This window comes from Aquarana catesbeiana, linkage group LG07, assembly GCF_042186555.1.
Source record: "Aquarana catesbeiana isolate 2022-GZ linkage group LG07, ASM4218655v1, whole genome shotgun sequence".
Taxonomy (NCBI): domain Eukaryota; kingdom Metazoa; phylum Chordata; class Amphibia; order Anura; family Ranidae; genus Aquarana; species Aquarana catesbeiana.
This window is the reverse complement of record NC_133330.1, coordinates 335,481,096-335,505,314: the sequence shown is the minus strand read 5'-3', so window position 1 is coordinate 335,505,314 and position 24,219 is coordinate 335,481,096. Positions and strand designations below refer to the sequence as shown.

General features: G+C 43.3%; 1 protein-coding gene across 2 annotated transcripts in view; it reads left to right on the top strand.

Moving 5' to 3' along the window:
* Positions 1–24,219, top strand: part of PLPP3 (phospholipid phosphatase 3) — an 88,220-nt gene that overhangs the window by 49,570 nt on the left and 14,431 nt on the right. For both annotated transcript variants that reach the window (XM_073593893.1, XM_073593892.1), the window contains exons 3-5: positions 1,395–1,675; positions 5,626–5,683; positions 22,865–23,041. In XM_073593893.1, coding sequence (XP_073449994.1) covers positions 1,395–1,675; positions 5,626–5,683; positions 22,865–23,041 — 516 coding nt within the window. The remainder of the gene's footprint in view (positions 1–1,394; positions 1,676–5,625; positions 5,684–22,864; positions 23,042–24,219) is intronic.

Sequence of the window (24,219 nt, the reverse complement as noted above, 5' to 3'; positions counted from 1 at the left end):
CACCGGTGCAAGTAAACATTGAGTAAAATGTTTCACATTCCCATATCAAGTGAAAAAAAAAAAAAAAAGTCCCTAAAATTTTCAGCCTGTAGCATTAAATGGGATCCATAGTATACTGGAGATCATTACTTTGTAGCAAGGCATAAGAAAAACTGAGTTTTCATTTATTTAAAATTTCTAAGAAAAATCAGTAGTGTTTGGAAAAATGTGGCAAATTATCAGAAAGGTCAATGGGGAAGCAACATCCCCCAATTAGACAATTTTTTTTTTTAAAGCAAGAAAAAAACAAAACATGAAAAAAAATAAATTAATTAAAAAAAAACGAAAATAAAAATAAAATAAAAAATAAAAAATAAAGCACAGTGCACAAAAAACAAATACCCTTTAAAAAATGGAAAAAAACCCCCACAAATACAAAGAACACTATGGGGCCATTTACACCTTTTCAGCACGGTGCATTAGTGCGTTGGCACCCTAATAGACTAAAGCCACCCAGCTCCAATGCACATACATTACAATGCACCACAATGTACGGTAAAGCTTTAATATGCATTTTTGGTGTGATGTGTTGCCAAAAATGGTGCATGTCCATTTTTTGACGTTTTGATTTGTTACCAGTCCATTCATTTGAATAGGCTGCCCAATGGAACACACGTTAACGTGTAAAAGAGGCACCAGGACACCAATGTGAATTCTCCTCTCTCAGCAATGTTACATCAACTGCACAACATTTATTGGATCTTGTTTTTTTCCTGGCAGGGCCCCACTTTTGTCCCTTGCAAATGGTTCTTCCCAACCTTTTCACCATCTATATTCTAAGCTTTTATGCTGTACATGTTACATGTTGTAGTGTTTCCTTCTCACATATTTTCTTAAAGTGTGCTTGGGGCTTTCACAAAGTCTAGCCAGCCATTCTGGGGGGCCTTCACATAGACTAGCCAGCCATACTGGGGGCCTTCACATAGACTAGCCAGCCATACTGGGGGCCTTCACATAGGCCAGCCATACTGGGGGCTTTCACATAGTTTAGACATCCATACTGGGGGCCTTCAAATAGACTAGTCAGCCATACTGGAGGCTTTAACATAGACTAGCCAGCCATACTGGGGGACTTCACATAGACTAGCCAGCCATACTTGGGGCCTTCACGTAGACTAGCCAGCCATACTAGGGGCCTTCAGAATCCCTAGATACCAGTCAGTTGAGCCAGTGTTGTCACCAGTATATAGTCAATTGATTTTAAGCCTAAGGTTCCAATTGACATACTGGCATTGGAAAGGAAACAAAATGGCGGGTTAAATTTGTGTATGCAACAGGTACACTTTAAGCTCACCATGTTTGTGTCTGTTGGGTTGCATTGCGCCCATAACCCACACCGCTCATTGTTTTTACAGATCATAGTCGGAGAGTTCTTCCGCATCTACTACTTGAAGGAGAGGTCCTATTCCTTCATCCAGAATCCATACGTGGCTGCCTTGTACAAGCAGGTCGGCTGTTTTATCTTTGGATGCGCCATCAGTCAGTCCTTCACAGACATTGCCAAGGTGTCCATTGGCCGCTTGAGACCCCACTTCCTGGCGGTCTGTAATCCGGATTTTACAAAGATCAACTGTTCCTTGGGATACATTCAAGAATACACATGTACAGGCCTACCGAATAAAGTCATGGAAGCAAGGTAGGATCTCTAAAATATTAATATTTTTTAGTATTCAACTGTATAAAGAAAACTTAAGTGGAAAAAGGACTAAAGGACTAGTTTTATAAAGAATGGGAGGGGAGTGGGGTAACGTGGAACCTGTTGATGGGGCTTTGAGGAAACTCCACCAGCCATTCTCAACTTTTTTACTCCAGGGGAACGCTTGAAATAATTGTCAGGTCTCGGGGAATCCCTGCTAGAATTAAATAATAAAATAAAAATTAAACCTACTGAACTCATACTGGTTCCACGGCACTCTAACCTTTTCTATATTTATCATATTGAGAAAACACAGAAAGTGCTGAACGTAAACCCTTAAAGCCCAACTCTGGGCAGAAAAAAGTTTCCCCATGCTGTCCGGCTGTGTCTGCACTGCACGGGTCAACTGCTCTTTTTTGTCTAGGGCAGAAGTCTTCAAACTTTCAACACAAATGGTCAGTTTACTGCCTTCAGACTTTAAGGGAGGGCCAGACTGTGGCCAATGGGGGTAGAAAATGCCCTGGCATCGATAGGAGTAAACAATGCCATAGGCTTGATGGTCAGTGGGATTAAAAAAATTGCATTGTTAGTGTCAGTGGGAGGAATAGTGCCCCATCTTTGGTGTCAGTGGGAGGAATAGTGCTCTATCATTGGTGTTAGTGGAAGGAATAGTGCTCTATCTTTGGTGTTAGTGGAAGGAATAGTTCCCCCTTTACTGGTATTTAAGAGAGGAATAGTGACCCATCATTGGTATTTATGGGAGGAATAGTGCCCCAACATTTTTGTCAGTGGGAGGGATAGTGTTCCATCTTTGGTGTCAGTGAGAGGAATAGTGCACCATAATTGGTATCCATGGGAGGAATAAAGCCCCATCATTGGTATCCATGGAAGGAATAGTGCTCCTGTCATTGCTACCAGTGAGAGGAATAGTGGCCCCATCATTAGTATCCATGGATGGACAAGTGCCCCCATCATTGGTATCCATGGGAGGAATAGTGTCCCATCTTAGGTGTCAGTGGGGGGAATAGTGCACCATACTTGGTATCCATGGGAGGAATAGTGTTACATCTTTGGTGTCACTGGAAGTAATAGTCCCCCAAGGGCCGGATAAAGGCAAGCAAGGGCCACACCCAGCCCACGGGAAGCAGTTTAGAGACCTCTGGTCTAGGTGATTGGAGAAAGCTTATACTTACCCGATCCTCAGCTCCACCTGCAAACGGCGCCCCCCATGATCCAGCGGTGGACTTATCCTGACGTCCTTATGTCCAGAGCAGGTCTATGGGCGTGATGACATGAGGAACAGGCCACTGCACAAGACCGCTAGACAGCGGGGGCAGGGGTTGAGGGCAAGAGCAACCGGTCTTGTGCAGGGAGGATCAGAGGATTAGGTAAGTATAACTCTGTTCTCCAATCCCCGAGACAAAAACGAGCCGTTGACCCCTGCACTGCGAGGCACAGCTCCACTTGCCCGGAGTTGGGCTTTAATTTTTACAATATCCTAGGAGAGCATGTGCAATCTCTGAAACGCGTCAGATAAAATGGACCTTTAAATCAGATTTCCACCTATGGTTTTTATTACAACACTGGACTTATCAGCCTCTCCTACAGCTCCCCTTCCCTATCTTGTAGTTTTTCCCACTGTCATCGATGCACGGCCGCCCCCGCACCAGTGCAAAGTCCATGCATGTAGATTGATTTATGAACTGATAAGGAGTGAGTCAGTAGCTATCCGATTTCTGACATTTCGAATTCTTCATATGGAGCACATAGAGTGAGCAGGCATGGAGATGGGGTGGGATAAGACAAGACTTGCCCATTTTCTTTTCCTATTTGCTTCACTTTGATGCCTGATTCATACTGAGCAACACATCTGAAATTCATCCTTGCAACACAAAGTGTTTTGCAATTATGTATCATATGGATGACGGCCAAGTATGCTCTTATCTCTTATCTCTCTCACAGGCGTCATAGGTCCCAATAGCAGAATTTTGATGGGCCCCAATGGTGACCTCTCTACTGTCCTTCATGTTATCGTAATGTCCAGTCTATGTCTGTTCCAAGGACAGGTAGCAGGAGAGCTGTCAGTATAGTCAGTCCACTACTGGGGACAAGAGACGAGGACAGACGTTGTCAAGAAGAGGGGCAACAAAATAAACTTTACCATTAAATTTCTAGCCAACTTCTCCGTCCTCAGTAGCTCACCGGTTATTTTCAGTATTTCAGATCTGAGGGCTGTTAAAACCTCTTGGTGCCCGCCGAACGCATATATGCGGCCTCATAGTATGTGAGCCTTCATGCCCAAGCAGCCTTGTGTAAACCCACTTACCGTGCGCTCCCGACCACGATCCCATCACGGTAGCAGCGCGGTTACCGGAAAGCTCCCGATGCATACTAGCAATCTGGAGCTTTCCGATCATGTGGCCACTGTGAAAGCCAATCACAGCTGTCACATGACCCCGGTGGGAAGGGGGTTAAAGGGAAGTTCCGTTTTTTTTTTTCTTTTTAAAGAATCATACTTACCTAAGTGGATGCAGTATCGGTCCCCGTAGAGGTGCACGATTAATCATATATGTGGATAGGACTAATTGGATGGGAAAAACGAGGTTCAGGTCCACATCCCTTGTACAACATGTAAAAGAAAAGTTCCTCAAAAGACGGGACTTTAAAGGACCATCAACACTCAGAAGAAAAGTATATAGTAAAAAATAAAATTTTTATTCATTTAACATCATATCATAAAACACATAATGACATTGAGACATAGAGTTACAGCATATAAAAGAGGATGGAAGAGGCCCAAACCAACTGCCAACTAGACAGATAAAATCCAACGCGTGTCGACATGTAAAGCAAGGGTCTTCTTCAGGGGGTAAAAAGGGAGAGGGTTGAAAGGCTTCCATAAAAATACAAACAATCTATAAAGTTGATGCAAAATATAATAATTATATATACATGTAACACCATGCAAATACATACAACAGTTCAATCATTTATAGAAATATATGTATTATGTTATTATCAAAGGCTGACCTCATGCGTTTGACACTATTATAAACTGCAACGTGCATAATCGTTAAAGAATCGTTAAAGAATCGAAATCACGATCTTAACCACTTCAGACCCGGAAGGATTTGCCCCCTTAATGACCAGGCCATTTTTTCTGCGATACGGCACTGCGTCGCTTTAACGGACAATTGCGCGGTCCTGCAACGCTGTACCCAAACAAAATTGACGTGCTTTTTTTCCCTTTTGGTGGTATTTGATCACCTCTGCGGTTTTTATTTTTTGCGCTATAAGCAAAGAGCGACTATTTTGAAAAATATAATTTTTTTTTTTACTTTTTGCTATAATACATAACCCCAAAAAATATATAAAAAAAATGTATTCATCAGTTTAGGCTGATATGTATTCTTCTACATATTTTTGGTAAAAAAAAAAAAAATCGCAATAAGCATATATTGATTGGTTTGCGCAAAAGTTATAGCGTCTACAAAATAGGGGATAGATTTATGGCATTTTTATTATTTTTTTACTAGTAATGGCGGCGATCTGCGTTTTTTTTTAGCGGGCCTGCGACAGTGCGGCGGACAGATCGGACATTTTTGACGTTTTTTGGGGACCGGTGACATTTATACAGCGATCAGTGCTATAAATAGCCAAAAAACGCCTTAACATTGGCGACAGTCCTGAATCCTTGCCCTGGGTGCTAGATGAACCTATCTCGGTACTGTGCACCACTGTACTTACCGGCATCCCTCCCTGTCCCTACCTTGGCATTTCATTTTCATTGGGTTTCACTGATGCATGGCAGACTCCTCCTCGTTGCAAAGTCCATGTGTGTCGATTGATTTATGAGCTGATAAGGAGTGAGTCAGTTGTTTTATCAAACATATGATGAAGGTCTATTCGATTGTCATGTTTTATTTTTTGTTTAACTTTCCTTTTTTTAGGAAGTCGTTCTTCTCCGGTCACGCCTCCTTCTCCATGTACACCATGCTGTACCTGGTGGTAAGTTCTGTTTATTTAAATATAAGTCAATATTTACGGCTTTAACTCTTTCTCTCAGTTGTGTGTTCATTGAGAAAACGATCCTTTTTTTTTTTTTTTTTACACAGAATAGGGCTATTATAAATCAATTATTAAAGTGTTACCAAACCCCGGACCCTGCATTCACTATATCTGATCTCCCACAGTACACAGAACATGGAAATGACATTATTTTAGTAACTATAAACTGCTAAATACCTTTTCTCATCAGCAGTATATAGCAGTCTTGTGATTTTTCTATCAGTGTCTGGTTAAAGCTTGTAGGAGGAGTTTTCACCCCTCCCCTTTATTGTCATATGAGGCTGCAGGACCCCTTAAAGGGGACAGTGCTGATTGGCCGTCTGCTGATCACATGCACTTTCTCTAGAAGAAAAAAAAAAACTCTCTAGCAATACACACCAAACTGAGCATGTGCGAGGGCCCCCCAAGACTACGTTCTATCCAGAGATGGATTGGGGACAGTGGAAGTAGGGGAGGATGAGAGAAGACAGGTTCAAAAAGCCTTTTTACACAATGTGGAGGATTAAGGGCGTAACTACGGGGGTCAAAATTGCGACCCGACCCCATGCTGCAGGGGGGCCTGTGCGGCTCCCCTGTACACCTGGATAGGAGGGGCGGGATCAGCACCGATCACTAACTTTGTTCATTCACAACTGAAGCCTAGTGAACTGTGTTTACTAGGCTTCGGTTTGTGAACGAAAGGGAAGCCTCTGTACAGAGCTATTCCTGTCCATTCATTCTGTGCAGCTGAGGCTGCAGAGATGGAGATGGAAGGCTGTGTCCCTAATCTTCTTTCTCTGTCTCTGTTTAGACCCCTCTGATATTTCAGCAAAGCCCCCCCAACAGGTATCCTAAAAAAAAAAAAAAAAAAAAAAAAAAAAAATAAAGGTAAAAAATATTACAAACATAAAATAACAAAAATAAAAAACTACCGACACCAGTGGCGGAACTATCAGGGTCACAAAGGTCTCACTTGTGGGCGGGCCCAGCAGACTGGGAGGGAAGGGCCTCGTCTGAGGGTCGGGGGGGGGCCTTCACGGCTTCTTGCATATTCTAGTTACGCCTCTGACCCCTTAGGTTCCACAGTGAGTATAACAGTCATGCTTTACTGCATATACGTACAGACTGATTTTACTGTTGTGGGTTTTTAATAACACTTTAAATAAATTGGCCGTGTGGCCGATTTGCCTTACCCGCTGCAGGTGTCTCAAGGCGCATTTCCTTCCCGGGGCGGGGGGAGAGCGGGACCCTCTTACGGTGCATCTGCAGGCAGTTACAGTCCTTCTCTGTAAAAAAAAATAAATTTAGCCAACTAAGCTCCTTTAAACATCTCCGTCCCCCCCCCCCTCGGGGGTGCGTGCGCGCTGTTTTTTGTAGTCTTCCTTCCTCCAGCTCTCCGAACACGGGAGCTCGCCTCCTCCTGGCCATCAATGAAGGTTTTGTATCGGGCGGCTTAACAAAAAAAAAAAAAACGAAAAAAAAAAAAAAAACGACTTCCCTTTTCCTCTAAAGAGCCGGTGACATTTTAATTGAAAGTTCTATTTTTAGGACTTTTTTTTTTTTTAAGTTAGTTATAAGAAAAATCTACAGACGCGCGCACGTTGCCAGCGAACTCACATTTAAAGCTGAAGTTTAATCTGCCTTCGCCGTTCCCCCCCCCCCCCCAGTTTTTTTTTTTTTGCACATTTTTTTTACATGTTATCACACGTGGTGCCCAGGGCAGCCCATTCACTTGAATCGTGCACGAAAAAAAAAAAAAAAAACGCCCTTTTTTTAGTTGCGGAGCGTCGGGGCGTTTTTTTCAGTGTGCATTTTTGACAAATGCGCGTCTGCTACCTGCGCTCGGGACGGCGTTAACCATTTAAAGCGGCAATTGCAGCACGTTTGAGAAGCGCACATTTTTTTTTTTTTTTTGCGTGTTTTTGTTTAGGGAACGCGCAGGTGTGAACGCAGCCCGAAGGACAGCGCGTTTCTCTGCATGTCTGGGGAGCGTGTGATTGTGCGCACATTCCCGACATGTACAGTTCTGAGCCCAACTGTAAAGTGGTTGTAAACCTCAGACATGAAATATGAACAAAGCACATCACCCTACAGTCCAGAGCACAACGGCTGCATTCACATCTGAGCGTAGCGTCTTTGAGCGCTTTTCCGACGTTTTTGCGCATATTTTTTCTGGTGTTTTTGGCACGTTTGTATTTGCAGCATTTTTGGGCTTTGGCGTTATCATTAGGGTAAGGTGTTCGAGTTCAGTTTAGGTTAGGGTTAGGATTAGGAGTTGGGGTTAGGGTTATTTATTTTTATTTTATTTTTTTTTTGTTATTTAATTTTATTTATTATTATTATACAAATAATAATAAATGAATAAATAAATGTAAAATAAATACACAAATAAATAAAAATCATAAATAAAAAAATAAATAAATTCAATAAAGTAATACAAAGTAATAATAAATAAATAATTAACCCTTAACTTACCATTTCCCCTTAAAAAATAAAATAATAATAACTAACTAAACACCCTAACCCTAACACAAAAAATATTATTATTATTATTATTAATAATGTATTTTTTGTTTGAGTTTGGGTGTTGTTATTATTATTATTATTATTAATAATATTGTATTTAATATTTTTTAAGGTTAGAGGTTAATTATTATTTATTAATGTATTAGTACATATTATTCATTTATTTCACTTATTTATGATGATTTTTAGTTATTTGATGATTTTTGTTATTTTACATTTATTTATCCATGTATTATTACTATTTATTTTTAACTTTTTTTTTCATCTCTGTGTATCACCTGATGCCAGTCACTGCACTGGGTATATGGGAAGGGTTTACAACCAACTTTAAAGTGGGACGTGGATGGAACGATCTTGGAGTTGTTCTGTGGTTCCTCTTGGATACAATGTTTCCATATTGGAGATCTCTATAAGAGTCGTGTTCTTCCAACCGGTGGAGATCAGAATTGTAGCCAATCACCGGCCGAGTGTTTGCCAGCATCTCTCCCTGAGTTGGCAGGCCATGTGTGAATCTGGAAGGGATATGGCTTGCTGAACCAGTCCGACCCAGAACCAGCCTTGCTCCGCCCCGGGAACCATCGTCACTCCGCCCCGGGAACCATCGTCACTCCGCCCCGGGAACCATCGTCACTCCGCCCGCCAGACAGGAGCATGATAAAGAATTCACAGAGCTGCCACCTCCATTCATCATATTATAAAGAGAAATGATAACGTAGGCCGGCCATGACACCTCACCGCCTGGGGGGGGGGGGGGGGGGGGTCATTTGTCATGTGACGTTTTGCTTGCTTGCTGTCTCATATTTTTTATAGTATAATCTATTGTATTTTTAGATACTTTGTATACTTACTTGCTCTTGGTAGGCCAGACAGTGCAATCAGCTTCCTTGCTGAACAAGCAGGTAGATCCCATTTGTTGTAGGATGACGCCTTCCACTGGTTCCAGAAAACATCTCGGCGATTATCTGCTTGAAGCTTGAGACTCAAAAAACGCCGGAGGAGGAAAAAAAAAAAAATCAACGATTCTCTATGGAGACGGTTCACATCTCCACTCCAAAGTCGCCTGAAGCTCAAACAGGTTCTGGAGCTTTTTTTTTTTTTTTTGTGCCGCTCGAATTGGACAGATTTGGCCGTTTTTTACGCTTTTTTTTGTCGTTTGAATCAGGCAGATTTGGGCGTTTTTGTCGCGTTTTATTGTCGCTCGCGTCGGGCAGATTTGGGCACTTTTGGTGCGTTTTTTTGACGCTCGAATCAGGCAGATTTGGGCGTTTTTGGCGCTTTTTTCGTCACTCGAATCGGGTAGATTTGGGAGTTTTTGGCGCTTTTTTTTGTCGCTCGAATCGGGCATTTTTGGGCGTTTTTGGCGCTTTTTTTGTCACTCGAATCGGGCAGATTTGAGCGTTTTTGTCGCGTTTTTTTGTCGCTGGAAATGGACAGATTTGGGCAATTTTTCATCGCTCAAATCGGGCAGATTTTGGAGTTTTTGGCGCATTTTTTGTGCCTCAAATTGGCCAGATTTGAGCGCTTTTTGGTGCGTTTCTATTCCCATAGAAATGAACGGAAATGTGTTTTTGCATGATTTTCTGATCAAATGAAAAAAAAACTTAAAATAGTAATAATATATGAATAAATAAATGTAAAATAAATACACAAATAAGTAAAAATCATCATAAATAAGTAAAATAAATGAATAATATGTAATAATACATTAGTAAATAATAATTAACCTTAAAAAAAATATTAAATATATTATGACAGTGGGGACAGGAGGAGTACTGGATGCGGGTGCTGAGATGTTTTCTGGACAGCACCCTGCCGGCCCCTCCCAACACCCACAATCTGCCTGCATTGCATAGAGAAGCACAGAGACCCAGTGATATCTAAAATAAGATATTTAATGAAAATGATTAGGTTTTAATTAAAAATGTAATTGGCATCTTGATAAAGTGAGAGGGGGGGGGGAGGGGGGGAGGGGTACCGGAAAGGGCAAAATATCAGCAGATTTAACTTCAGCAGACCAAATGGGAGCAAATAAGAAGAAGCCGATTGGTGGGATTTGCACTCGTTTCCAGCAATATAGAAGCTGGAGGATTTCCAGTTAATCATTATGCAGAGAGTGTGAGATAAGAGGAGCGGCAGAGTGCAGTCACAGGGTGTTTGTACTCAGTAAACAGTAAAATAGTAAAAACGCCACCCACATGTTGTAGAAGACAAATATACAGAAATGAGGATCCCCCCGCCCCCCCCCCCCCCAGGGGATAAATCCACCTATAATACTGAGCCGCTCACATCACACACATATACTGTATATATTATTATTATATCTCTCTATAGGAGGTGGGTGTGTACAGGACGGGGTGATAAGGACCTCTGGCACATTGCGCACTTCATAGTACAGATTATCCTTTCCGAGATATGAGGAGAGCGTTGAACCCGACAATTATATTGACACCACACATGACTCACATTTCCGAGAAGCCAATCGGCCTAAAGCTGAATTCCAGATATGGATATTATTACATATCTATATTGTTCCAGCTTGGGCCAATGTAACTATATATATATACAGACAAATCAAAAAAAATAGGGACTTTAAAGGTGCAAATAAACACATAATATTTAAAAAAAAATCATCACTTATTATAAATCATTCAAATTCATTCTATAAAACATTTTTTTCCACAGATACATATATCTCATTGAATAAAAGTGATGCTTCCACTCGACATGTTTCGCTGATTATTTACGCAGCTTCCTCAGGAGTGCCTGCATCACTCTGTAGATCGTAGCAGGTATTGTTTAATAGGTCTCAACATTAAGTTGACACAACACATAGAGACGATCCGGGCAGCAAGCAAGGCAGCCATAGAGAGGGTACAAAGTCCAAGACGGAATCTTAGGTTCCTAGATGAGCCAGGGGAGCAGGTAGAGAATGTACCGTATATACTCGAGTATAAGCCGAGCCGAATAGAAGCCGAGGCACCTAATTATTGTGCTGAAAGTGTCCCCCCTCGGCTTATACTCCAGTCAAGCACTTTTCTGCAGCAGAGAATGACATTTTCCGAACCGAATTTTGGGGCCCCCGTATATCGGGGGCCACTTGGTGCTAGGAACCCCAAATTTGGTGTGCAAACCCAGTGGAACTACAACATACCCAAAGCCGGGGTTCCTTGCGCCAAGTGGCCCCGAGATACGGGGCCCCAAAGTCGGTTCGGAAAATGTCATTCTCTGCTGCAGATAAGTGCTTGACATTTTCCAAACTGACTTTGGGGCCCCGTATCTCGGGGTCACTTAGTGCTAGGAACTTTGGCTATGTTGTAGTGCTAGTTCCACTGGGTTTGCACACCAAATTTGGGGTTCCTAGCACCAAGTGGCCCCGAGGTACGGGGCCCCAAAGTCGGTCAACTGTGTCCATCTGCAGCAATGTCTTTTTCGGGAGCCTTTAGAGACCCCAAATTTTGGCTGCAGCTAGGGGGGCATCTAGGAACCCTTAACTACCGAGTTTGAAGTTCGGGGGACCTATGGCTGCAAATGGGCACAGTGAGGCTGCAAATGGGCACAGTGAGGCTGCAAATGGGCACAGTGAGGCTGCAAATGGGCATTGTTGACCCTCTTTTCCACGTACAGAAGCTGCGCATTTCTCACCCTAGGCTTATACTCGAGTCAGTAAGTTTTCCCAGTTTTTTGTGGTAAAATTAGGGCCTCTGCTTATACTCGAGTATATACAGTATTTAAATTTTTACTTTTACTTTACTGCTACTCCACTATTACACTGCTCCTACATCACTACTACACTGTTAATACAACATTACTACACCACTACTACACCACTACTACTACAACACTACTACACTACTATTACCCCACTACTACACTGCAACTATTACAAAACGACTGCACTGCTGTCACATCACTATTACACCCCTACTACACCGCTACTCCATTGATCTTCACTCGCTTTGGGGTCCCACGCTGAGCGTCTGCCCTGCTGAATTGTGAACACAGGAAATCAGCCCCCTTCACCGTCCATTCACAGAGCAAAGACAGGTCCTCTTTGAGATGTTGAGAAGCTGCAGTCTGTGGTGTTGAGTCGATCAACCCGGCCCCAGGACGGCGGGGGGTTAACAGAGTAATGGCTGTCGGCATCAGACGGTTCCCCCCCCTTCCCAGAGTACTGTCCCCCATCAGCAGCAGCTGGGTGGAATTATTGTGCCGCCACTATTCAGGTGTTTCATTTCCCCCCATCTCTGCCCCGTCTCCCTCATGAGGTGCGGCCGCCATGATACTCGAGGTCTGACCCGCTTTTCAAAGGCTTTGCGTCGTGATATTCGACTTTCACAGATATTGAGGAATTTATTGCTGCACCTTGATATATGGCAGGGTTCTCTGACTTGCGGAGTGGCGGGAGGGGTGCTCCTGTATCTAATATATAGGCCTTGTTAGGGTGCAGATGGAAAACCTGGGGGCTTATCCAGGAGTAGGTGCTAAGAGAGCGGGGGCCAAGGAGCCCCATCATTTTCTGCTGATGACGGTGGAGCGAACTTTGCATGATTTTGGCAGATGTGCTTCCTAAGGCTTTTGTATCACTTTGGGCAAGTGTTATCCTTGTGAAGTCGGTTGGGTGCTGCAAAGCAGGATGAGCCAATAAGGTGCCCTCGTATATATTTGTAATAATTTTTTTTTTATTAAAAGCAAAGTTTTTCAAATATGAATGGTTATCTTCTATACACCCAGGTCCCTTGCCGAACATTCCTGGGTCAGTTGCATCACCTTGTGATGCACCTTGAGGTCACCCTGTCACAGTCAACCCTGGTGGAGACCACAAGGACATGTTTACTTGTAGCCTCCACTGGAAGCCCATGAGACAGAGTTACAACTCAGGAGAACAGTTGGGAAACCAGGACAGAGCATTGTCACCTTGACGCAGTCAGCCCTAGTGGAGACCACAAGGACATATTCACTTGTTGCCTCCACTGGAAGCCCCTGAAACCGGATGACAACTCAGGAGAACAGTTGGGAAACCAGGATAGACCATTGTCACCTTGTCACAGTCAACCCTGGTGGAGACCACAAGGACATATTCACTTGTAGCCTCCACTGGAAGTCCCTGAAACAGGATGACAACTCAGGAGAACAGTTGGGAAACCAGGACAGAGCATTGTCACCTTGGCGCAGTCAACCGTGGTGAAGTCCACAAGGACATGTTCACTTTTTGTCTCCACTGGAAGCCCCTGAGACTGGGTGACAACTCAAGAGCACAGTTAGGAAACCAGGACAGATGGTTGTCACCCAGTTAGAGGAAGTGACTGAACAAGGACCTTCATGGCAGGATCATCAGGCTTAATAGGGAACCTTCACCCTAAAGGTGATGTTGTGCCGTTCTGCCTCCTCCCTCTTTTACAAATGGACAATTTTTTATTTATTTTTTTAGCATGGTACTTTATTTCTCACCTAGGCAAGAAGTTCTCTCCACCCTCTGCGTGTGATCAGATGTGCTACAGGGTTTAGGTCCTGAAAGAGCTTTGTGGCACAAGTCAGTTTTCCCAATGCAGCACCCATGGGCATATCTGTGCATGCACCATAATGGTGGCACCCAAGATGGGTGGGGTGGGGTTGGGGTAGGCAGACTGAAGTTCCGCATGAATTTTAATGAAAACTGCAGATCTAAAAAGGTTGAAAATTACTTTTTAAGTGCTGTTAAAACCTTTTTCCGGTACAATTTTCCTTTAGATTTACAAAAACCATATACTTTGAGATCAGACCTAAACACTTTCAATTTGTATGCAATCCGTCAGGCCCCTACACTACATGGTTGAAGGTAAATCTAAATGAAATTGAATAAGAAAGTTGTATAATATACAGTATGTCTAGCTTTAGATTTTAGTGAATGGGTTTAGGTCCTGGTCATTGGATGGGATGATCTTCTGACCCCTTATTGATCCATCCCCTGAGATCAGAGTCTGGCCATCTCCTTTATCTCCATCTTGGATAAGGAAAGGATGAATGGATGCTGGGGGTCTCCAAACAGATCAGATAACCCCTATCACCAACCCCGGTGATGGCTATCTCGGTGGCATTGTTTTCCTACGGCAGTTGATAGGGTCAGCACACTGACAGAGGTCCCTGTGTGGTCTGTTTATGAATGGCCCCAGACGCCGGCCCATCACAGGGTCCCCATAGCCAATTTCCATTGGTCGCCGAGGTGTATGGAGAGGTCAGCAAGACCTGGCCGGGTGATAAGGGTGACTACGGCTAAACAATGGCACAATCACTCTTCCTGCTCATCTGAGTTTGTTCTGAAACCTGAAACTTGGTTTACAACAATGGAAATTCCTATGTTAAAGCGTTTCATACCAGAGGAACTCTTCAGTCTATTCACGGCTCATTTTTTGGGGATTTTGCAGATTTATTTAAGCAAAATCCAATGATGGGCAATTCTGTATTGTGCAAGAAGATTGCAGTAAAGCCGCTTCCCTAAATGAAAGCCAAAATAAACTAAAAATAAAGGATTTTAAAAAAATGCAAGTAGGTGCAGCTCTTTAGGCCCCATTCACACTTTGGGGGTTATTTACGAAAGGCAAATCCACTTTGCACTGCGAGTGCACTTGGAAGTGCAGTCACTCTAAATCTGAGGAGTAGTTCTGAAAAGAGTGGAAGTTCTGCTGATTTTATCATCCAATCATGTACAAGCTAAAATGCTGTTTTTTTATTTTCCTTGCGTGTCCCCCTCGGATCTACAGTGACTTTACTTCCAAGTGCACTTTCGGTGCAAAGTGGATTTGCCTTTAGTAAATAACCCCCTTTGTGTAGCAGGAACTCATGTTCCCGCTCGCGATTTTGCATCGACGGCTTTCCCCGACTGGGGTTGACTTACTAAAAGCAAATAGACTGTGCACTTTTGAAAGTGCAGTTGCACTCTGCAAGGTTCAGTTGCTTCAGAGCTCCGTATATGATGGAGAGCTCTGCTGACTTGGATGGTGGAAGTCAGCAGAGCTCTCCGTTATTTACTAAGCTCTGGAGCAACTGAACCTTGCAGAGTGCAACTGCACTTTCAAAAGTGCACAGTCTATTTGCCTTTAGTAAATCAACCCCAATGCCTCAGCAGGAGGGATTTCCCTGTCAGTACTGTCTGTGTTGATGGGGGAATCATGTGAATTTCTTTCCTGCAACCCGTGGTTGCAGGAAAGAAATTTGCACCGTCTATGGCCTGCCTAAGTCATAGCCAGTCCATGCACACAGTTGCGTGCAACTTCTAATCAGCTTAAAAAAAAAACTGCATCCAAAATCTTGCATATGGATTATATTTAAATCTTTATCCATATAAACATTTGTGCTTACATGCATTATTATTATTATTATTATTATTATACAGGATTTAAAAAGTGCCAACTGTTTGCTGTTGGACAAGGATGCTAGATGTCAGCAGTTACCTGCACCCTAGCAAATAGGGTGCATTTGCGCTGTAAGCATGCAACGTTGGGCCCCATTCACACCTTTCCACTTTGGGAAATGCATGCAGAAATGCGCGTTCCTGGAATGGGTTGCCTCATGCTGTCATGCGTTTAAATGCTCAAAAAAAAAAAAAAAAGCGTGAAAACGCAGTGGGCTAGATTTCCTAAATCTGGAGCACTCAGAATCTGTTGCAGCCGTGCATGGTAGCCAATCAGCTTCTAACTTCAGCTTGTTCAATTAAGCTTTGGAAATAAAACCTGGAAGCTGTTCGGTTTCTATGCTGAGCTGCACCAGATTCTGCAATCTCCAGCTTTAGTGTCGATGTGAACGGGGCCATTGTACAAACATTACATGCATACAATGTACTGAGAAGATTTTAGGTAGAATGATACGCCCATGTGCATGACCCCCAGCCAACGCTCAAGTTCGCAGTTGACAGCTGAATCTCTCTCTTTGTTTTGGTCGGTGAAAATATTGTTCCTTCGCATCATGTCATTTGTTATAAACATCTTGCAAAGCTCTCTAAATATTTATTTCATGTACCAGCTCTTGGCTAAGACTTTGTTTCCTTTGTGTTTATGTTGTATAACAATACATTGTTGTAAATAATTACATGTATCTGCAAAGTTACATCGTTACATAGTAGCATAGGATGAAAAAAAGGCCATCTAGTTTAACAAATATAAAACCCTTTTTTTTTTTTTTTCTCCATAAGCTGGATGAACTTTTCCTTACACCTAGGATCATCATTAGTGCCCAAAACGTCATAAATTAAGATAGCTTGACACAAAAGGATGCATCTCTTCCTAGGTCAGAGGGCGACTGCGGGATGTGAAAGATTTTGTCACTTGACGTCAACACGCCACAAGCGACATTAGTCCTGGGTATAATAGTAGGAAGGCAAAGATGCCGATCTTGCAGGAAAAATCGGAAAAGGCGAGAGTCTGAGAGTGTAAACACATACAGGACACAGATCGCCTATTAAACGGGGCAGTTGGTTCCTGAAAAAAACAAAATAATGACTATTCTCACAATTCATCAACTGGTTTTATATAAGTTTCCGGTGAGGATACATGTTTTATCTCGTAGTCGTTAGTCAACTGGAATACTTCAGCTACTGGACTATGTTCAACGCAACTTTATTGGAAGAAGCTAATGGAGTTGTGAAATGTCCCCAACATTACAGATCAAGTCAAGTTGGATGTTAATAACTAACTACTACTAGATTGACCATGACCTGGATAAATTAGAACCTTCACAGACATACGTATTGTGCAATGTAAATAAAAAAGCAACTAAAAAAGACATAGTAATTGGAAATGTTCAGGGGCTTGTCCCAAGACTTTCACAATTTCAAGGTTTATACCTCAAATCTCATGTTGAGCACGTTTTCTTGAGTGGTTCACCCTTCCTGTTTGACCTGGTGGCCACTTATTAGTGAGAGTTAGAGGAAAATCCAACATTTTGATTTGTGACTAGAACACAAGTATGGGGGAAATCTTCCAATTGTTGGCACATTCCGGTGACTAAGTAGGGATTGCCCCTCACTTTGGAGAGATTTCCTTTTGATTCCTTTTGTATCTCCAGGGAGAAGGACAATCTCTCCACTGGGAAAATTATCAGGTTCTCTACTCAAGATTAAATGAAAAAAAGAAAAGTTTGGCTTTAGATATACTTTTTGCTACGGAATTCTTATCCAACCTAGACTTGGAAACACACCCTGAATCAATCTTTCTCATCCTTTGCAATGCAGAGAAACCCTTGAAATAACTTCAGGGAACCCCTGCTAAAATTGGTGTGATGGGCAGTGGAAAGAATGCTCCTTACACTTGTGATGATTGGGAAAAATTCCCCTCTTACAGATCGCTAAAAAGATCAATGGTGTTAATGGGAACTTATCTGAGAGGCAGAAATTGCTTATTGCTCAAGGAACCCCTAGCAACCTCTGGAGGAACCCTGGTTGAGAAACCCTGTCCTAGATGGATATGCTACCAATGCACCTCTGGCGAAGACTACCTCTTACCATCCTCTTTTCCTAACTCACTCCTAACCATCCCTCATTCCCTCTCGTACCTCATACAGCTTAACCACATAGCAATTCCTACTACCCCTTCTTCCCTTTGGATTTTTCTTCACTGTCACCCCCTTTCCAACTTAGAATAACAAAAAGTTCTTGGAACCACCAAAGATCCCCTAAAGCTTCTTACCAAAAAAATGCATTTAACCTGCTCCAAATCCCAGTACTGAAACCCTTACTTCAGCCAAAGATCAATGGTGTTAATGGGAACGTATATGAGAGGCAGACATTGCTTATTGCTCAAGGAACCCCTAGAAACCCCTGGAGGTACCCTGGGCTTCCATGGAACCCTGGTCGAGAAACCCTGCCCTAGATGGATATGCTACCAATGCACCTCTGGCGAAGACTACCTCTTACCATCCTCTTTTCCTAACTCACTCCTAACCATCCCTCATTCCCTCTCTTATCTCATACAGCTTAACCACATAACAATTCCTACTACCCCTTCTTCCCTTTGGATTTTTCTTCACTGTCACCCCCTTTCCAACTTAGAATAACAAAAAGTTCTTGGAACCACCAAAGATCCCCTAAAGCTTCTTACCAAAAAAATGCATATAACCTGCTCCAAAATCCCAGTACTGAAACCCTACTTCAGCCATTCTCAACCAGGGTTTTTGTGGAACCCTAAGGTTCCTCCAGAGGTTGCTAGGGGTTCCTTGAGCTGTGGAAGATTGACCTATCATTTGATGGTGCCTTTATTGTTCCAAGAACATTGCCACTTGGCAATGCCAGTAGCATGACTCCATTCATCATTTTAGTTGTGGCATTCTGACCACCAATGCAGGGCGTACATTCTTTAACTTTTGGCCCCCCCCAATGCATTGGTTTTGGTAAGGGTTCCCCGAAACCTGAAAATTATTGTAGGGGTTCCTCTGGGGTAAAAAGGTTGGGAAAGTCTGCCCTACATCTTATACTCAACATTCTGTGTTGTTTTCCCCTTTTGATACTTATTTGTGACTACAATGTATCTTACAACCCCTAATATACAAAGCATTGAAAAAAAAAAGATACATTTAATCAATAAACAAAATGGAATCCCCTTGTATAGCCTAAACCATTTCTGTAAATATGAAAGAAAGACATTGGACATTCATTTGCTCCCTCCCTCCCTCCCTATCTTCAGCTGGTTTTCCCCTTATATACATGTTTTTATCATCAGCAATATGCATTTCATGTTTATTATTGATTGATTGGTAAATACATTTTGTACATTTTGTACTACCACTGCCTTTCGTCCATTCAAAGTCCCATTTTTCTGAGGAATCTTGTTCTTTAAACATAAGCCGGGATGGGACGCGTAGGCAGCTCAGTCAGTTAGATGGGGCAAAGCTTATTATTATTATGAAAGAAAGAAGACATAGAAGAAGTAGGAAAAAAGTAAGGTAGAGATAAAATGATATTAACAATGATAACGATTATTAACAAAGGTAAAATATATATAGACTGGCAATGAGAATCCAGAATCTTTAAACAAGTTCTATTCAACAAACATTGCTCAGCTGTATTTGTCTATTGCTAAGTACAGTGTATACATGTTTCTTATAGGAATAAACTGTACATAGATACTGTTTACTCTAGTCTTTAGAGCTATAATAACCAGTGAGCCATTCCCATTAAACAATGTTCAGTTATTTTTGGCACATTATGCCATCAGAGGGTACCGCCCAATTCCCTGCCCCGTGGACGCCCCTCATCTACGAGTGTCAGAAACTGATTATTTCTCATCAGAATGGCTCTTTGTGCTTTGTGCACGTGTTTCCGGGTGTACAGGAGACAATATAAAAATATACAAGTGACCTCAGGGCTGTGCGGCGAGGTCCAGGCCTCAGGCTTCCTTCCTATAGGAAGGGTGTGAAATGTCAGTGAGGCCTGACAACCGCCTGTCCTGCACAGCAAGGTTTTCTCTTCCACAGGCTGCTGTGATTCCCAGGATCCTACTATCCCACTTTCCTGTATTTTTTCTACACCTTTTGTTCCAAATGGTTCCCACAGAAACCTATGGAGAGGGATGAGGCCGCAGTATAGGCTGGAATAACGGCGAGCAAACAATGGACAATACTTTTTTTTCTTTGGCTCTTTATTGTACTCACAGCTTCTTCAATTGGTTTTGATTTTTATGGTTCTGTCAAGTGCTGAAGGTCTGGCTCAGGGACTTTAGCTAAACCCATTGCAATTGTTCTTCTTGGGTTCTTGCACCCCAAAATGGTACCTGGAAGCCACGTAATCAGCTCATAACACAAGAGCTCTTGGCGGTGGTATATTTCTTGGACGGGGCGGCAAACAATGCACCTCTGCCCCCCCCCCAGTGGGTTGGTCGGTCAGGTCACACACCCCCCCCAGTCAGTTACCATCCCCGCACTTCCCCCATCTATGGCGCGGGCAGTGCTTTGCTCCGGGTGACAGGCAGTGGCTTCCCCTGCGTCTTGGCAGTTTTGTCTTCCTCCTCGGCATCACAGCGGCCATGCGTCTCCTCCCTCCTCCTCCTATGGGATCGCTTCTCCTATCGGCCAATCGGGAAACAGGTCAGCTATGCACACCAAGCCCACCCTTTTTTGAAGCCTATTAGAGCCTCTGGCTCTAATCATGTGCTTCAAACCCCCCCTCATTGGAATCCATCTCCAACTGCTGGGAACGGCACTCATCTCAGCATGTAGTGAAGGAGAGGTCCCTCAAGCCGCTCATCACTGCCAATCCTCTAATGGAGAAGTGTGTGGCAGTCTCAGCTTGGGCTCCGGCCAGGCCACACCCCCAATGTGTTTCGCTCCACCCACCGAAGCTCGGTCATGATTAAGCCCTGGTGGGCAGAGCGAAAATTCATTAGGGGCATGGCCTGGCAGAAGCCCAGGCTGAGACTGCCACATACTTCTCCATTAGTGGATTTGCAGTGATGTGTTCATCGGCTTGAGGGACTTCCCAGGAAGAGGGAGATTTCTGGTGCCCCAAAATGCATTGGATCCATTTGATCTTAAACTGGAGAAAAATTTGTATCTGGACTATTAACTTGTGGTATGGCGCAATCTCAGATTCTCTTGGCAACATCTGAAACCAAGGAAATTGTGGACATTCTTTGGCGTGTAGAAGCTTCAAGTCCAGAATCAGGAAACCTTGTTCAAACAAAACTTCAACACTATTGTATAGAAATACCTGTAGGACAATTTTGGGGTTCCAGCGCTACTTAGCCATTCTTTTAAATAACACCCTAGGTCAGTGGTCCGTGGGCCAGATGTGGCCCTTTGCTTGCCTTTATCTGGCCCTTGGGGCGTATTCCTTTCGATGATACGAGACACTATTCTGCCAACTGACACCAACAATGGTCCACCATTTCTCCCACTGAGACCAACAATGGTCCACCATTTCTCCCACTGACACCAACAATGGTCCACCATTTCTCCCACTGAGACCAACAATGGTCCACCATTTCTCCCACTGAGACCAACAATGGTCCACCATTTCTCCCACTGACACCAACAATGGTCCACCATTTCTCCCACTGAGACCAACAATGGTCCACCATTTCTCCCACTGAGACCAACAATGGTCCACCATTTCTCCCACTGACACCAACAATGGTCCACCATTTCTCCCACTGACACCAACAATGGTCCACCATTTCTCCCACTGACACCAACAATGGTCCATCATTTCTCCCACTGAGACCAACAATGGTCCACCATTTCTCCCACTGACACCAACAATGGTCCACCATTTCTCCCACTGACACCAACAATGGGGCACTATTCCTCCCAATGATACCAACAACGGGGTACTATTCCTCTCACTACTATCAAATGTGGTGATGCTTACTGCCATTGATACCAGGAAAATTTCCACTTCCGCTGGCCACAGTCCAGCCCCCCAAAAGTCTGAAGGACAATAAACTGGCCCTTTGTCTAGAAAATTTGGGGAACCCTGCTCTAGGTGACCCAGTTCTCTTTACTTATTGCTCAGATTTGATATAAAATTGGTCACTGAAAGTCTCCTAAAGACTGCAGGCTTTACGGTAGTTTTTCTGGCCTGCAGATTTACAAGATGCTATCAAGTTCAGGGACGGCTCCCCTGACTTCCGCCTGGCCGACAACTCCTAAACAGACTTCCAGCCAGTAAATGTAATTTTAGCTAAATTAGGATCCCTGCCTGTGTAGGCGTCAGCGTGTAAAGGAAGACTTAACGCCTCTCTATAGAAATAACATGCTGGCAAAAAATAGAAACGTCAGACTTCATGGAAAGGATCCATTTTTGAGAGGCATTTGTTCTATGTATTTGCCAATTAGCTGAAGGAAAACAAAAGGGGAGATAAGGATAAATAATATCTTTCCTGCCTTTGTGCCTAATTGGGATCTGCCGCCTTGTATTAAACAAGAATAAAAAGAGGTGCCAATGAACAGCGCCCCTAGTGGAGAGAATGTTATGCAGCTAGCAGTTTGCTTGGCTTTACTATCTAATAAATATATATTTTGTCCTAAAGAAGACGAGTTCGATCCTTGTGGAAATGTCAAAATAAAACTTCTTCACTGTGTGTTCACCTTTCAAGGCTTTATTGCTTTATTTTTGAATATATATATATCATTATTGTATATACATTGAATATACAGTAAAACCTTGGATTGCAAGCATAATTTGTTCCGGAAACATACTTGTAATCCAAAGCACGTGTATATCAAAGCGAATGTCCCCATAAGAAATAATGGAAACTCAGATGATTCGTTCCACAACCATTTATTCATAAGTCCTTCAGTTTATAGTCCATATAAAAAGATTATAGCAATATGACCAGGTTGTGTAACCATAAAATGTCCATCTACAAATGGAAGCCTCCACAAGGGGATTAGAAGCAAAATCCAGCAGGAGCTCCAGAGTATAAAAGAGAAGAGAGGAGCCTCTAAGTGTAGTAATATGTTGCTAAATGTTGTACCTTCATTAAATGTAACCGTATTGCTACACTTAGAGGCGCCTCTCTTCTCTTTTATACTCAGTTGTGACATGACGCTACTCGTATATCAAGTCAAAATGTATTAAAAAATGTTGCTTGTCTTGCAAAATGCTCTCAAACCAAGGCTTTACTGTAACAGAAAAATCTCCTTTCATTTCAGTTTTACCTCCAGTCGCGGTTTACGTGGCGAGGAGCCCGCCTTCTGCGCCCGCTCCTGCAGTTCACGCTGCTGATGATGGCGTTCTACACGGGGCTGTCCCGGGTCTCGGACCACAAGCACCATCCCTCGGACGTGCTGGCAGGATTCGTACAGGGAGCGCTGGTGGCGTACTGCATAGTAAGTACTGCTTCAGACAGGAAATGAATCGGTCAGGACTGAAATTCCCATAAATACGAGAGCATGAAAGAATTCTGGCCTGTATCTAATGAGGGGAATCAGTGAGCTGTGACCCGGAGGTCTGAGACATAACCAGGCCTTTCTATTAATGCTTCGTCTTATAAAGTGTGATTGTGCTGAGGAGAGGCCGGAGTTGGCTTTCATCGGGAATTTCGCTGGTCAGCGGGACTCTCATGAAAGGGGGTTTGTTTTACTGCAATGGGGATTGAACATGTTGGTGGAGGGCTTTGTTGTATGTAGAGGTGAATGACAGCGAGCTGCACCATACTCTAAGCTGGAGGACTCTACTCCTTCATCTATAACTCTCCTCTCCTGAAATACTCTTCTCTGCTGGACGACTCTGCTCCTTCGTCTATCTAACTCTGATCTCCTGAAATACTCTGCACTGCTGGAGGACTCTGCTCCTTCCTCTATAACTCTCCTCTACTGAAATACTCTGCACTGCTGGAGGACTCTGCTCCTTCCTCTATAACTCTCCTCTACTGAAATACTCTGCTGGAGGACACTGCTCCTTCCTCTATAACTCTCCTCTACTGAAATACTCTGCATTGCTGGAGGACTCTGCTCCTTCCTCTAGTTCTCCTCTCCTAAAATACTCTGCTGGAGGACACTGCTCCTTCCTCTAGCTCTCCTCTCCTAAAATACTCTGCTGGAGGACTCTGCTCCTTCCTCTATAACTCTCCTCTACTGAAATACTCTGCATTGCTGGAGGACTCTGCTCCTTCCTCTAGCTCTCCTCTCCTAAAATACTCTGCTGGAGGACACTGCTCCTTCCTCTAGCTCTCCTCTCCTAAAATACTCTGCTGGAGGACTCTGCTCCTTCCTCTATCTACTCTCCTCTCCTGAAATCCTATGCTCTGCTGGAGGACTCTGCTTCTTACTCTGTCTAACTCTCCTCTCCTGAAATACTCTGCTCTGCTGGAGGACTCCGATCCTCCCTCTATAACTCTCCTCTCCTAAAATACTCTGCTGGATGACTCTGCTGCTTTCTCTATCTACTCTCCTCTCCTCTCCTGAAATACTCTGCTCTGCTGGAGGACTCTGTTCCTTCCTTTAACTCCCCTCTCCTAAAATACTCTGCTGGAGGACTCTGCTCCTTCCTCTATAACTCTCCTCTC